We start from the raw sequence: 13,809 nt of genomic DNA, 5'->3' as shown, positions 1-13,809 counted from the left end.
AAACCAATATTCCTGATGAACATGAATGCAAAAATTCTCAATAAATACTAGCAAGTTGAACCCAACAGTACATTAAAAGAATAATTCAGCATGATCAAGTGGGATTTATTCCTGAGCTGCAAGAGTAGCTTGCAAATCTATCAATGTGAAACACCTAATAAAAGGAAGGTTAAGAACCATATGGTCTTCTCAATAGATGCAGAAAAAGCATACATCAAAATACAGTATCCATTCTTTTTTTTTTAATGTTTATTTTTGAGAGAGGGAGAGAGAGAGAAAGAAAGAGAGAGCACATAAGTGGGGGAGGGGGAAAGGGGGGGATACAGAGGATCTGAAGCAAGCTCTGTGCTGACAGCAGTGAGTCCAAACAGCATCCATGCTTGATAAAAACCCTCAACAAAGTGGGATAGTGGGAATATACCTCACCATCATAAAGGTCATATATGGAAGACCCACAGCTATTACCTTCAATGGGGAAACACTGAGAGCTTTTACTGTACGGTCAGGAACAAGGCAGGGATGTCCACTCTCATCACTGTAATTTAACCTAGTATTGGAAGTCTTAAGCCTTAGCAATCAGACAACATAATGAAATAAAAGGCATCCATATTGGTAAGGAAGAAGCAAAACTTTCACTATTTACAGACAACATGATACTCTATGTAGAAAACCCCAATGACTGATACACAAAATCAGTAAAGTTGCAGGACACAAAATCAACATATAGAAACTGTCTGCATTTCTATACACCAATAATGAAGCATCAGAAAGAGAAATCAAGGAATTGAGCCCATTTACAATTGTACCAAAACAATAAGACACCTAGTAATAAGCCTAACCAAAAAGGTAAAAGACCTGTACTCTGAAAACTATAGAACACTTATGAAAGAAACTGAAGATTACACAAAGAAATGGATAAACATTCCATGATCATGGATTAGAAGAACAAATATTGTTAAAATGTCTATACTACCCAAAGCAATCTACACACTTAATGCAACTGCTATCAAACAAAATACCTCAGGCATTTTTCACAGAGCTAAAACAAACATTCCTAAAATTTGTATGGAACCACAAAAGACCTTGAATAGCCAAACCAGTCCTAAAAAGCAAAGCAAAGCTGGAAACATTACAGTTCCAGACTTCAAGCTATATTGCAAAGCTGTAGTCATCAAGACAGTATAGTACTGGCACAAAAACAAACGCATAGAACAGAAAACCCAGAAATGGACCCATAACTATATGGTCAACTTATCTTTGACAAAGCAGGAAAAGAATATCCAATGGAAAAAAGTCTCTTCAACAAATGGTGTTGAGAAAACTAGACAGCAACATGCAGAAAAATGAAACTGGACCACTTTTCATACACCATACACAAAAATAAATTCAAAATGGATGAAAGACCTAAATGTGAGACAGGAAACTATCAAAATCCTAAAGGAGAACACAGCTAACAACCTCTTTGACCTTGGCCAGAGCAACTTCTTACTAGACATGTCACTGGAGGCAAGGGAAACAAAAGCAAACATGAACTATCGGGACTTCATCAAGATTAAAAGCTTCTGCACAGTGAAGGAAAACAATCAACAAAACTAAAAGGCAGCCTATGGAATGGGAGATGATATTTGTAAATGACAAATCTGATAAAGGGTTAGTATTCAAAATCTATAAAGAAATTATCAAACTCAACACCCCAAAATAAATAATCCAGTTAAGAAATGGGCAGAAGACATGAATAGACATTTTTCCAAAGAAGACACACAGATGGCCAATAGACACTTGAAATGATGCTCAACATCACTCATCACCAGGGAAATGCAAAGCAAAACTATAACGAGTGGGGTGCCTGGGTGGCTCAGTCAGTTAAGTGCCTGACTTCAACTCAGGTCATCATCTCATGGTTCACGAGTTTGAGCCCTGCATCAGGCTCTGTGCTATCAACACAGATCCTGGAGCCTGTTTTGGATTCTGTGTCTCCCTCTCTCTCTGTCCCTACCCCACTCGTGCTGTTCCTCTCTCTCTCTCAAAACTAAATAAATATTAAAAAAAAAAAAAAATACAATGAGATATCACTTCACACCTGTCAGAATGGCTAAAAATAACAATACACAAAACAGCAAATGTTGGCAAGGATGTGGAGAGAGGGGAACCCTCTTGGATTGTTGATGGGAATGCAAACTGGTGCAGCCACTCTGGAAAACAGTATGGAAGTTCCTCAAAAAGTTAAAAATAGAACTACCCTACAACCCAGCAATTGCACTAATAGGTATTTACCCAGAGGATAAAAAAATACAGATTTGAAGTGGCACATGCACCCGATATTTATAGCAGCACTATGGACAATAGCTAAATTATGGAAAGAGCCCAAACGTCCATCAACTGATGAATGGATAAAGAAGATGTAGTATATACACACAATGGAATATTATTCAGCCATCAAAAGAATGCAATCTTGCCATTTCCAACAACATGGATGGAGCCAAATATCCTATGTATTAACTAACTAGAATTTAAATTAAAAACTTGAAAATAAATAAAATCAGTTAAGTGTTTTTTAAAAATCTTGAAACTGGGGCACCTGGGTGGCTCAGTCGGTTAAGTGTCCGACTTCAGCTCAGGTCATGATCTCACGGTTTGTGAGTTCGAGCCCCATGTCATGCTCTGTGCTGATAGCTCGGAGCCTGGAGCCTTCTTTGGATTCTGTGTCTCCCTCTCTCTGTGCCCCTCCCCCACTCATGCTCTGTCTCTCTCTCAATAATAAATAAACATTAAAAAAAATTTTTTTAAATCTTGAAACCAAAAAATAATAGATAAAATTGGGAAAATATTTTAAAAATAAATAAAAAATAAATAAATGAAAAACCAAAAGGTATTCATTTTTTTAAAGGGGTAAATTCTTTTGTAGCAATGGCATAAAGGAAACCACAGTAAAGCATATCATCTACAAGTCAAAAGAGAAAAGATAAATTTGCACAGATAATTGTTTAAAAAAAAGGAAATTCACAAGGTAAATGACAACCTTGGGGTAGGAAAGATAGTTTGTTTCCCTCATATAAAGTATCTAGAAGTTAATAAGAATAAAGTTCAAACATGATAGAAAAATGGGCAAAAGATACCAAACAGCAGTTCATTTCAATGAACAGTACGTAACTGCAAAAGAGTAGAGGAGGGAGAAACTCTTGCCAGACACTGGGTATTTCAAACTGATGGTTTTAGCACATAAAAGTAGGATGACAGAATGAAAGGCGTTTTTTCCCTCATGGTTATTTGGAAGGTGCAGCTATGATATGGCACACGATTTAACACAGTCCTTCAACATTCTAAATATCACTACTGAAAATTTTTGTAAAATACTATATTTCACAAGTCATTTTTCTTACATTTTAAATTAAAATGAGGACATTACCTCTTTACAATTCTTCTTTCTTGAAATTTATTTTTCCCCCTCAGTTTCTTCTTCCCATAAGTGTTGGTCTTGTGTAGGATGCTCCCTGGATAACTTGTATGTTGACAACACCTAGACCTGTACTCCCCAAGGGCTCAAATCCCCACAGCTGCCTACTCTAGACTCAGGTCTGATGGGCATTCCCTTGTTAAAGTAGATTCCTCTTCCCCTGTAAACCTGTCCTTCCTTGCCTACTTCAGATGTTGATCAGAAAGGATTTGGGATAGAGTGAGATTGGAAAGACAGAAAAGATTAGGGATTAACTAGAGTTTGTAGTTTTATGTTTGTAAGCAAATTAACTTTCACTAAATCCAGTTAATTTCACCTCCTAAGCATTAAAAAGAAAATCCCCTCTTTGCTATCTTTATTTTATCTCCCTAGATTACATAATGGACACACAATGGTTTCTATGTGTGCTTGGACTTCACAAATCTGTCTCATACCCACCAGAAAAAGCTTTCAAGTACTATTCTGATCACATCACTTATCTGCCTAAAATCCTCTGTTGAGCAATCAGGTGTTGAGGTGGTCAGTTAGGACAGTGAGCCAAACTTAACAATCAAGCCTTTATTCACCTACTGTGATAGCAAGAGCCAGAGGCCAAAAGAGAGGCACCAGCTCCACAATGTTCCATTCCTTGCCCCACTGACCATGGGTTGGCATTAGGCCAGAGTCATATGGGTGTAGTTCAGGTGCAGGGAGACATTGCATTCCCAGGGGCCCCAAACAAATGGCTCCTGACTCTTTATGGACTCAGGGGCTCAGGAGAAAGAAAGGGGGAGGAGCCAGAAGTGGAATGGTACTAAGTGGAGAAACGTGTCTCAACCAAAGACCCTTGATAAGGTCTTAGTGGAAGCACCTAGGAGGTGCCTCAGCCAAGGTCTCTGATAATGAGGCCTTCGAATAGAGACACTTGGGCTAAAAATATAGGTGTACCCATGAGCATGTCTGGCCTCAGGGACTGGAACTGGTGAGGTGCTTGATAGTTAGACCTTAACTTTCTCTAGAAAACTGCAATGCAGTGGGCATGCACCAAGTCTGGTGTGGGCAGGACACCTTCCCCCATGAGGCCTACCAGACAAAGCCTGTAAATGCCTGTTGTCAGGCCTGATAGATGACACAAAGATTCTGGCCTGGAGCTGAACTCCTAACTCTTCAGTGGCTACCCCAAAAGCCACAACTTCTTTACATGGTAAAGACATATCTCTTCATCTGACCCCATACCTACTTTTCTGCTCTCATGTCCTGCTTCACATTTCATACTCCAGTAAAAAGTGCCCCCTCCAAACTATTCTACCTCTATGCATTTGCTCACAGTGTCCTCTGATCTCCCCACCTTCTGTTTCTTCACCAAGCAAACCCTCACTTATCCTTTAAGAGTCATCCCAAGTGCTACATCCATCAGGAAGCCTTCTTAACAAATATCCACCCTCATTCTAGACACAAGTAACCATTCTCTATGCTGTGGATCCTTAAGCCTTATGCATCAAACTTCTATTTTACTTACTACATAATATTTTCTGTTTATGTTTCTAACAAAATACTAAATTCCTAGAGAACAGAAGTCATATATTTTTCTATTATGTATCCCCAATGCCTACTGAGTATCAGGTACATAGCAGAAACATGGGGAATCATCTATTTGTGGAATTAGTATTCTACGAATCAGCATTAGCACAGCACTAGGAATAATAGGACACTACTACAGCAGGATTGAATGACACAAGCCCCATGGGGTAACCAGTTCCCAGCATCGACAGCCTCTCCACACTAAGGCCCAATTGTTTTAAAACCACTTTGTCAGCAGGTTGTCCAACATGGGCCTGCTGCTCCAGGATTTGCTATCAAACTTGTCAAAGACAATCTTAAATCTTAGTATTGCCTCCCTAACCCTCAAAGAATCTTCTTTCTCTGTCTCTTCACCCTCTCATATCTGGGTCAAAGATTGTCATCAGGTATCCACTGTAAAAATGGCAGAAACTAGGGAGCTTCTTGAGAACAAGCATCATATCTATTAAAACTAGGACTTTGCTAAGCTTTTTATGACCCCCACCCTGAAGACACCTTTCTCTAGGGGTGGAAGTCTCTGCACAGCCTAGCAGCTCTTTGGAATTCCTCTTCAAAAGGCCATTGTTCACCCTCTACAACTGGCTTCTTGGTCTACAGGCCTTAGACTCCATGGTTATCAACGAGTTCTAAGAACTTTTCATTAATATGTAATTAGTACTGGAACATTTAAAAGTATCCATTTGCAAAGTGATAACCACAACCTTCCACCTTTATGTTTTGTGTCTTGTCATTTAACTTTCATCCAATTTTTATGGGAATCCAGTCAGAGAGAAGAAAGAGGGGAGCCAAGCAGAAAACAAACACACTCAGTGTCAGCAAAGGTCTTAGTGGCCAAGAGTCCAAGCGCAACATTAAACTGGAAAAGTCCACGTTAACTTGTGTCCCTAATGAAGTTGTAGTTTCCAGCTGTGTCACCAAAGAGAGTATCAGACTTCATTCAGGAGGAGACTGCACAAATGGACTCCACATAGGCCTAAATCCCAGGTCTAAAGACTCCATGCCATAGAAGTTAAATTTAGATTCACTCTCTCTCTCAGTAAACACTACAATGTGTGTTGAGACTATCTGCACAGTTTCTGTACCTACTGACCAGGCACAGAGCTACAGACTCCAGAAAAATCAGGCTGGGGTCAGAAGCATGCCAGACATTTTAAAACTCCTAGTGAGAACAGCAAAGACAAACTTCTTACCTGGTAAAATCCTTACTTCACAGGTACATTCAAAAGCAAAAGCAATACTATGACCATGTGGTCCTGCTGTGCCCTCTCCTACTTTTATACAAAGATGTATCTGTATCCTTTGCCAGTCAAGAAATTTTAGATCCTCTATGTAGGAAGACAGACCAGTAATTTGTGTTAAATTAATGCCTATGAATATAATGTTAAAACCCTAAAATATTTTAATGGGTTGTGGTTTTCTAAAATGAAATCAAGAGATTGTTAACAATAAGTGAATGAGTACCCCCTATACTTACAAGAGAACATGAGCAATGATGGCATTCACGTCAAACAAGGTATCAGTAGGGAATTCTCTCAGTAAGATGTTGCCCCTATAAAAAAATTTTAAAAAAGCATTACAGAAATATTTCCCTGGAACTCATTTTTCTTGTCTCTCTAATACAGTAGGTTGTAAGTTCTTTGATGTTAAGAGCCTGGGTGTTATCCATTATCCCATTCACCTATCAGCGTGCTGATGGTAAAATATGCACAAATATTTATTGAATATACGTTCAATAACTATGTTGACTTGGAAGAGTGTAGGCCCAGAACTTGGCAAAAAAAACTAGGAAAACACATGAGTCTCAACACAGCTTCCTACCAACCTCCTTGTCACATACACACAGATTCCCTAAATGGGCTGGGAAGGAGACAAATAGGAGAGACAAACAAGTGTCCTCAGCAATTGGTCTGAGGAGACAGTATCTGTCCTCACTTCTTAGGCCAAATCCCAAGTTTGACAAAAAGATTTTGAGAAACTTCAGAGAGACTAGCAGACCAAAGTGGAGAGGAATCTGTAACTGGGATATTGGCAGATGTCTCAAAAATACCTTTCTTTCACACCCAAATATGGACCTGAGAGATCTACTCAAAACACTAACTTTGTTAAATGCTTACTTTCCAGGCACTTATAGTAGTAGTTTACATAAGAATTCTCACATAATATTCAAAACAAGTCTGTGAGGTAGCTGTTATACCTATTTTAACTAATTTTATAGCTAAAGAAGCTAAAGTTCAGATAACAAATCTAGGACTTAGACCATTTGCTAAACTTCATATAATCCCCCATGCATACAACTTTATCCTGGCTTAGTGATATTTTATATATTTTAATATTCTAGAAGTACAGCTTTAATTTGGCTATCACACTCAAAAACAGTTTACCTGAATAAATACACTTTCATCAAATCCTTTTCTTTTCCACAGTATCTTGATGTTTCTTCTTTGACACAATTAACCTTTAAAAGATTATATTTAAGGTTTAGAGTATATATCAAAAGGTCAAGTTTCTTGGTTATGGAAACAAGAAGGAAAATTAAACAGTAAAATCTGTCTCCAGGTCAAATTAAAAAAAAATTTTTTTTAATGTTTATTTTTGAGAGAGAGCGAGAGCGAGCACGAGTGGGGGAGGGGCAGAGAGAGCGGGAGACAGACTCTGAAGGAAGCTCCAGACTCTGAGTTGTCAGCAGAGTCCAATGCAGGGCTTGAACTTGTGAACTGTGCGATCATGGCCTGAGCCGAAGTCAGACGCTTAACCAACTGAGCCACCCAGGATCCCCTCACATTTTTTATTTTACTTTTCTTTCTGATTTGTATCCTATAATTGCTCATTTATTCAAGTGGGTTACCTCAGAGAAAGAAAGTGTTTCTATACCTAAGAGTTATATTTAATTATACTTAAGAGTTTAAATTTAATTCAATCTTATGGAACAAGTACGAGGTAACCAGGTAGAAAAGGAAAGAAACCATTTAGGCAGGACAAAAAATCATGAGCGAAAGCCAAGAAGCAGAAGTAAGTGGTAAGTTGAGAGCATGAAAGCATCTCAGCAGCTGGAACACAGGTACAGCAGATACTGCTGGTTTCTATTTTTTTTTTCTTTCTTTTTAAACATTTGTTTATTTTGAGAGAGAGAGAGAGAGAGGCAGAGAGAGACAGGGAGAGAGAGACAATCCCAAGCAGACCCCGCACTGTCAGTGTAGAGCCCAACGTGGGGCTCAATCTCATGAACCACAAGATCTTGACCTGAGCTGAAATCAAGAGTCAAATGCTTAACTGACTGAGCCACCCAGATGCCCCACTGCTGGTTTCTTATCCAAAATCCATCCTTCCCTTTTGTTTTATTAACAGAACTTCCCTAAACACAAATGCCCCCAGTGAAAGACTTTTCCAGGTTCCCCAACAACTATAGATGGCCAAACAATGTTAGGGAGAAGTTACTGGGGTCGGATCAAAGAAGGTTCTTAAAGGAGAGCTGACTTACACTTTTCCCACTTCTTCCTGACGAAAAACAGACAAGACAGTGCCAGCAGTAATTATGGACCATGAAGCATCTTTAAAGGATAAACCCTCGGGGCGCCTGGGTGGCGCAGTCGGTTAAGCGTCCGACTTCAGCCAGGTCACGATCTCGCGGTCCGTGAGTTCGAGCCCCGCATCAGGCTCTGGGCTGATGGCTCAGAGCCTGGAGCCTGTTTCCGATTCTGTGTCTCCCTCTCTCTCTGCCCCTCCCCCGTTCATGCTCTGTCTCTCTCTGTCCCAAAAAATAAAAAATAAAAAAAAAAAAAAAAAAAAAAAAAAAAAAAAACGTTAAAGGATAAACCCTTGCTGAGGATGATGCAACAGAAACAGCAACATGAAGATGTAATGGAAGGCAAGGGAACACAAAGATAAGCAGGAAAGTTAAACGAGTATCACCTCAGTACAGGGCAAGGATGAATAAGATCTGAAGTAAAGCATAAAAGGACAGAAAAGATTTGAGAGATTTCTCACCAATACAGTAAGTAAAACTAGGGAGAAGACTGAGCATGTGTATGCAGTAGGGAATAAAGGAAGAAAGAAGGAGATAAAAAGAATGAAGAGGTTTCTAGATGGGGCAAAGGGTAGCCACCAACAAAATTTGCACTAAACTAAGGTTAGAAGAAAAACAGTCATTTCATTTTAGATTTTGTAAGTTTTGGTTTTGTTTTTTAAATGGGTTGGTTGTTTTGTATGTGTGTCATTCAATTTAATTTTAATGGACTTTGAGGAAGCAGAATGACAACTAGGGAAGCTACATTTGTTTTCAAAAGCTACAAAAGGAGAACTGATACTCAGAAAAAATATCAGGAATAGAGAAATTAGAATTAAAAGTTGGAATACTGCCATAACCAAAAAGAGTGAATTTTAGCATATGTAACTTTTTAAAGAATTCTTTAGGGGTACCTGGGTGGCTCAATCAGTTGAGTGGCCAACTTCAGCTCAGGTCACGATCTCGTGGTATGTGAGTTCGAGCCCCACATTGGGCTCTCTGTTGTCAGCATAGAGTCCGCTTCAGATCCTCTGTCCACCCCACCCCGCCCCTTCCCCTGCTTGCATTCTCTCTCAAAAATAAACACTAAAAAAAATTTTTTTTAAGTCAGAGCATAGGGGATGGTTGACATTAGGACAATAGATTTTTTTTCCATTCAGCCGTTTAACATATATATGAACACCTACCATATGTTAGTCACTCTTCTAGTCACTGGGGGCACAATTAAGTTCCAAATAAAGATTTTTATCTTTAGAACTTACATTCTAAAAGTAGAGACAGACAATTTTAAAAACTAATTAATATGTAGCATTAAGTCCCACAAATTAAAAAAACAGTAAAGGGATAGTATGTAACAGGACATTTTATACAGGTAATCAAGGAAGGCTTGGCGGGGGGAGGGGAGGTGACCTTTGCACAAAAAACTGAAGCAAAGTAGTGATGCATACTATTATATAAGTATGTTGAAAAGAGGAGTTCTGACAGAAGAGAAAATACTTGCAAAGGCCTTGTAGAAATAATACATCAAGCAGGTTCAGGTAACAAAAAGATGACTTGTAGGTGTCAGGAACAAACTGAGCAGGTTGGAGAGGCAGAAAAAGAAATGAGAGGAAGCCAGTGTCCATAAGAGTGAAGAGTTTCAAGTTTATCCTAACTGTAACAGGAAGCCTTTTGGAGGGGTAGCAATGTGACCTGACACATTTGACTTACGCATAGAGAAGAATTTAGTAGGACAAGAGTGAAAGGAGAAAGGCCAATTATTAGAAGGCTATGGTAGTTTCCCAGATGAGAAGTCATGAAGGTCTGGACAACAGGGGTCAAAGTGGAGGTGCAGGAAGTGCTAAGATTTGGGAAGTTTTGATAGTAGAACCTAAAGGTTTACTGATGGGTTGGTTATGACAAAGTCAAAGATGATTCAAAGGTTTTTTGTTTTAAAGTCTACTTTGATATAATAAGATAACTATACCAGCCTCCTTTTGGTCATCACTTAATGATACATCTTTTCCCTTCCTTCAATACTTTGAAGATATCTGAAGACTGACTTTATTTTAAGATGCATTTCTAAATAGCATACATTTGGGTTTGGTTATTGCACCCAGCTTGGCAATCTTTGTCTTAACTGGAACATTTAGTACATTTATATTTTAGTGTTTTCTTCATCTACCTCTGCCTCCTGAAATCTTAACTTTTCAAGACAATCTCAAAATGCTACTTTTTGTAAAGTCTTTCCAAATACCATACGTGACCTTCCGCCATGACAATCAGATATGAGCTTCCCTTCTTTAAACCTCAGTGGCATTTTATCTGTATCTCATATTACAACGATCATGTTCTGCTACTTATTGAAGTGATTTGTGTTTAACTCCCCTATTTAGGATCTAAACTCTCCAAAGAAATAGACTGGGTCTTTATCACATATCTATCTAAAAAACTAAATGAAGCAGCTCATTTCAATGTCATAAACATTTACCAAATATTTATTATGTGCAGAGAGTGAGCTAGGTACTTAATATTTGTCTGCCTTATTCACCAGTCTTCTTTCCACACAGCTTAGCATCCTCAACTGTAAAATCAAGACTTTACGTTTTGTTATTTCATAAAGGCAACAACACTCTAGGCATGAACTTTAATATTCTATTTTAGTTACCAGATATACAGTTACTAGTTACTAAATAAATAGTATGATTATCCCTTTTGAATGTCATACCAACTTAGTATTTCATCTCTAAACTTTAGTCTAGAATTTTATTAAAAGCTCCTCAAAGATGAGCACCATTATCATTCTAGAGTGTAATCAGCTGTTCAAAGTTAACCCAGTTACATACAGAATTAAGAAAAGACTTTTTTTTAAGTGTTTAGTAGTGACATAGAAATATAGAATTGGTCTTTTCCCCTGGTTCCTCACACATTCCTAAAACCCTTGTTATTTCCTGAGTGACAGGAGGGCTAGGAGTATCTTTTGTTCTAACACTTAGTCTTTAACCCCAGTTCCTTATAGAAGAGCTTCTAAGACCCTTGGAAACTCCTAGAGTATCTTTTTGCATGCTAAAACACTGATCACTGGGGGGCCCTAGATAGCTTCAAGATGGGGGCTGCTCACTAAAAAGACAAAGGCATGATTAGAAGATTGAACTTTCGGGGCGCCTGGGTGGCGCAGTCGGTTAAGCGTCCGACTTCAGCCAGGTCACGATCTCCCGGTCCGTGAGTTCGAGCCCCGCGTCAGGCTCTGGGCTGATGGCTCAGAGCCTGGAGCCTGCTTCCCATTCTGTGTCTCCCTCTCTCTCTGCCCCTCCCCCGTTCATGCTCTGTCTCTCTCTGTCCCAAAAATAAATAAACGTTGAAAAAAAATTAAAAAAAAAAAAAAGAAGATTGAACTTTCTGCCCCATCTCCCATCCTCTGCGCTAGAGATGAAGCCAATCACCAGTGGCCAATGATTTACTCAATTGTGCCCACATAATGTAATCTCCATAAAACCCCTAAATAACAGGGCTTGAAAGCTTCCAGGCTGGTGAACACATCTAAGTAATGGGAAGGTGAAACACCCCATACTACAAGAGGACAGAAGCTCCTGTGCTCAAGGCTTCCAGACCTTGCCATATGCATCTCTTACATTTGGCTGTTCCTGAGTTCTATCATGTATAATAAACCAGTAATAGTACACAAAGTGTTTTCTTGAGTCCTGAGAGCCATTACAGCAAATTATTGAACAAGCAAGGAGGGGGTTTTGAGAGCTCCCAGTTTATAGCCAAGTCAGACAGAAGTTGTAGGCAACCTAAGAATCTACTCCCTATGATTGGCATCTGAAGTAGAGGGCAATCTTATAGGACTAAGCCCTTAACCTGTGAGATATGGGTTACATGGGTGGTCAGTATCATAAATGACTGGTGTAGAAAATTCACACATTTGATGTCAGAAGTGTTCTGTGGATAGAGGGAAGAGTTTCCCTTTAATAGGCAAGGTTAGTTAACCTTTCTATGCTTCCTGCCCTGGGAACTCTAGCTGTAGGGACCAAGTGGGTCAGCAGCCATCTCTCAGAAGCAGAAGGCTAATGAACTAAGAAAGAATAAATGTACACAGAAAGTCAGGTAGACACTAATCTGACAGAATTTAATAATCACTGGGTTATTAATCATTCAATTTTCTGAGGTACAAATTCTAAGATTAAAGTAAATGAAAAGCTCATGTAGCTATCTAATCCATGATGCATGTGGAAATTTTCCATAATACTCCATGGCAAGTTTGAACATTTTTTGAGAAAAAAATTAAATATGTCATTTCAAGTTAGGCTGTTTTGACTTTGTCCTAAAAATAAAGGAAAAACTGCAACATAAGCAATTATAAAGACTTAGAAGAACAGAAAACAAAAAATACTTCAATTGCCTCAATTTTGATACTTCAGTTTGTGCTAATAGAAATTTAATAAATAGTTGAATGTGGAGATCTACTATATTTGTCAGGCAAAACAAAGCAAAAAAGCCTAAGTATAGCATTAAAAACTGAAACAGTTTATAAAACAAATTAAGTTCTAAGCTAACAAAAAATTCTGAACAGCTTTTTTCTTTATCTACATGTACTAATTTACACCATGATCTGGAAGTATCTTCTGTGCTTCTGTTTTTTCTTATGAAAAAAAGGTAGAAAAAAAATATTTTTCCAGTTTGGAAAAAGATCTGAAATGTAAGTATTTTTAGATACTCAGCATTAAGTCATATAATTATAAAATGTTTGTCACTAATAATTTAGTAACAAAAAAATATCTTTCTACCTTTGCAACTGAAATTCCAAAGTCCTGGAGAGGTTTAACAGCCTCATTCAGTTCTTCAAGAAATATGGAAGTTCTTGGAGAATCTAAAATAAGAAATGTTTTATGAATGTTTTATGGCTCGCTCCTTAGGAAAGATGAATTTTTAAAATTAAGGCCCAAAGCTGCAAACTGAAAAAGAAATGGATTGGTTTGCCCAACAAGTATATACAATACAACCAATAATCAAGTAAACATACCTGGTTATATAATTTTATACCCTTACTTCTTATTGCCTAATTATTCTTATTTCTAATGTTTTTATGATGATTTTAATTTTGTAAGTGAATTTTTAAAATTTCTAAAATAAGAATAAATAAATGTTTAATTCAAAGCTAACATTCGGCATTATTTTTCCAAGTTTCCATATACACAACACACATGTATACATGCATAAAACTTTTGAAATGATTTTAAAATACCATTTTCAAATCACAATTATAAGAACCAACAGAAACATGGATTAATTTCACTTACTAATTCCAGGAATA

At 38.0% G+C, this 13,809-nt stretch overlaps 1 protein-coding gene across 2 annotated transcripts in view; it reads right to left on the bottom strand.

Moving 5' to 3' along the window:
- TXNDC16 (thioredoxin domain containing 16) overlaps positions 1 to 13,809 on the bottom strand; it is a 137,383-nt gene that overhangs the window by 112,473 nt on the left and 11,101 nt on the right. For both annotated transcript variants that reach the window (XM_047079652.1, XM_047079651.1), the window contains exons 4-6: positions 13,283 to 13,365; positions 7,396 to 7,469; positions 6,489 to 6,563 (exon numbers count right to left, since the gene is read on the bottom strand). In XM_047079652.1, the coding sequence (XP_046935608.1) occupies positions 6,489 to 6,563; positions 7,396 to 7,469; positions 13,283 to 13,365 (232 nt within the window). The remainder of the gene's footprint in view (positions 1 to 6,488; positions 6,564 to 7,395; positions 7,470 to 13,282; positions 13,366 to 13,809) is intronic.

Source organism: Lynx rufus, unplaced genomic scaffold (genome assembly GCF_022079265.1).
Source record: "Lynx rufus isolate CCGP_SWC_20201006 ecotype Redwood Valley unplaced genomic scaffold, mLynRuf1.p SCAF_17, whole genome shotgun sequence".
In the NCBI taxonomy this organism is placed as follows: domain Eukaryota; kingdom Metazoa; phylum Chordata; class Mammalia; order Carnivora; family Felidae; genus Lynx; species Lynx rufus.
Note: the sequence above shows the minus strand (reverse complement) of the source record. Positions and strands in the feature narration are given on the sequence as shown.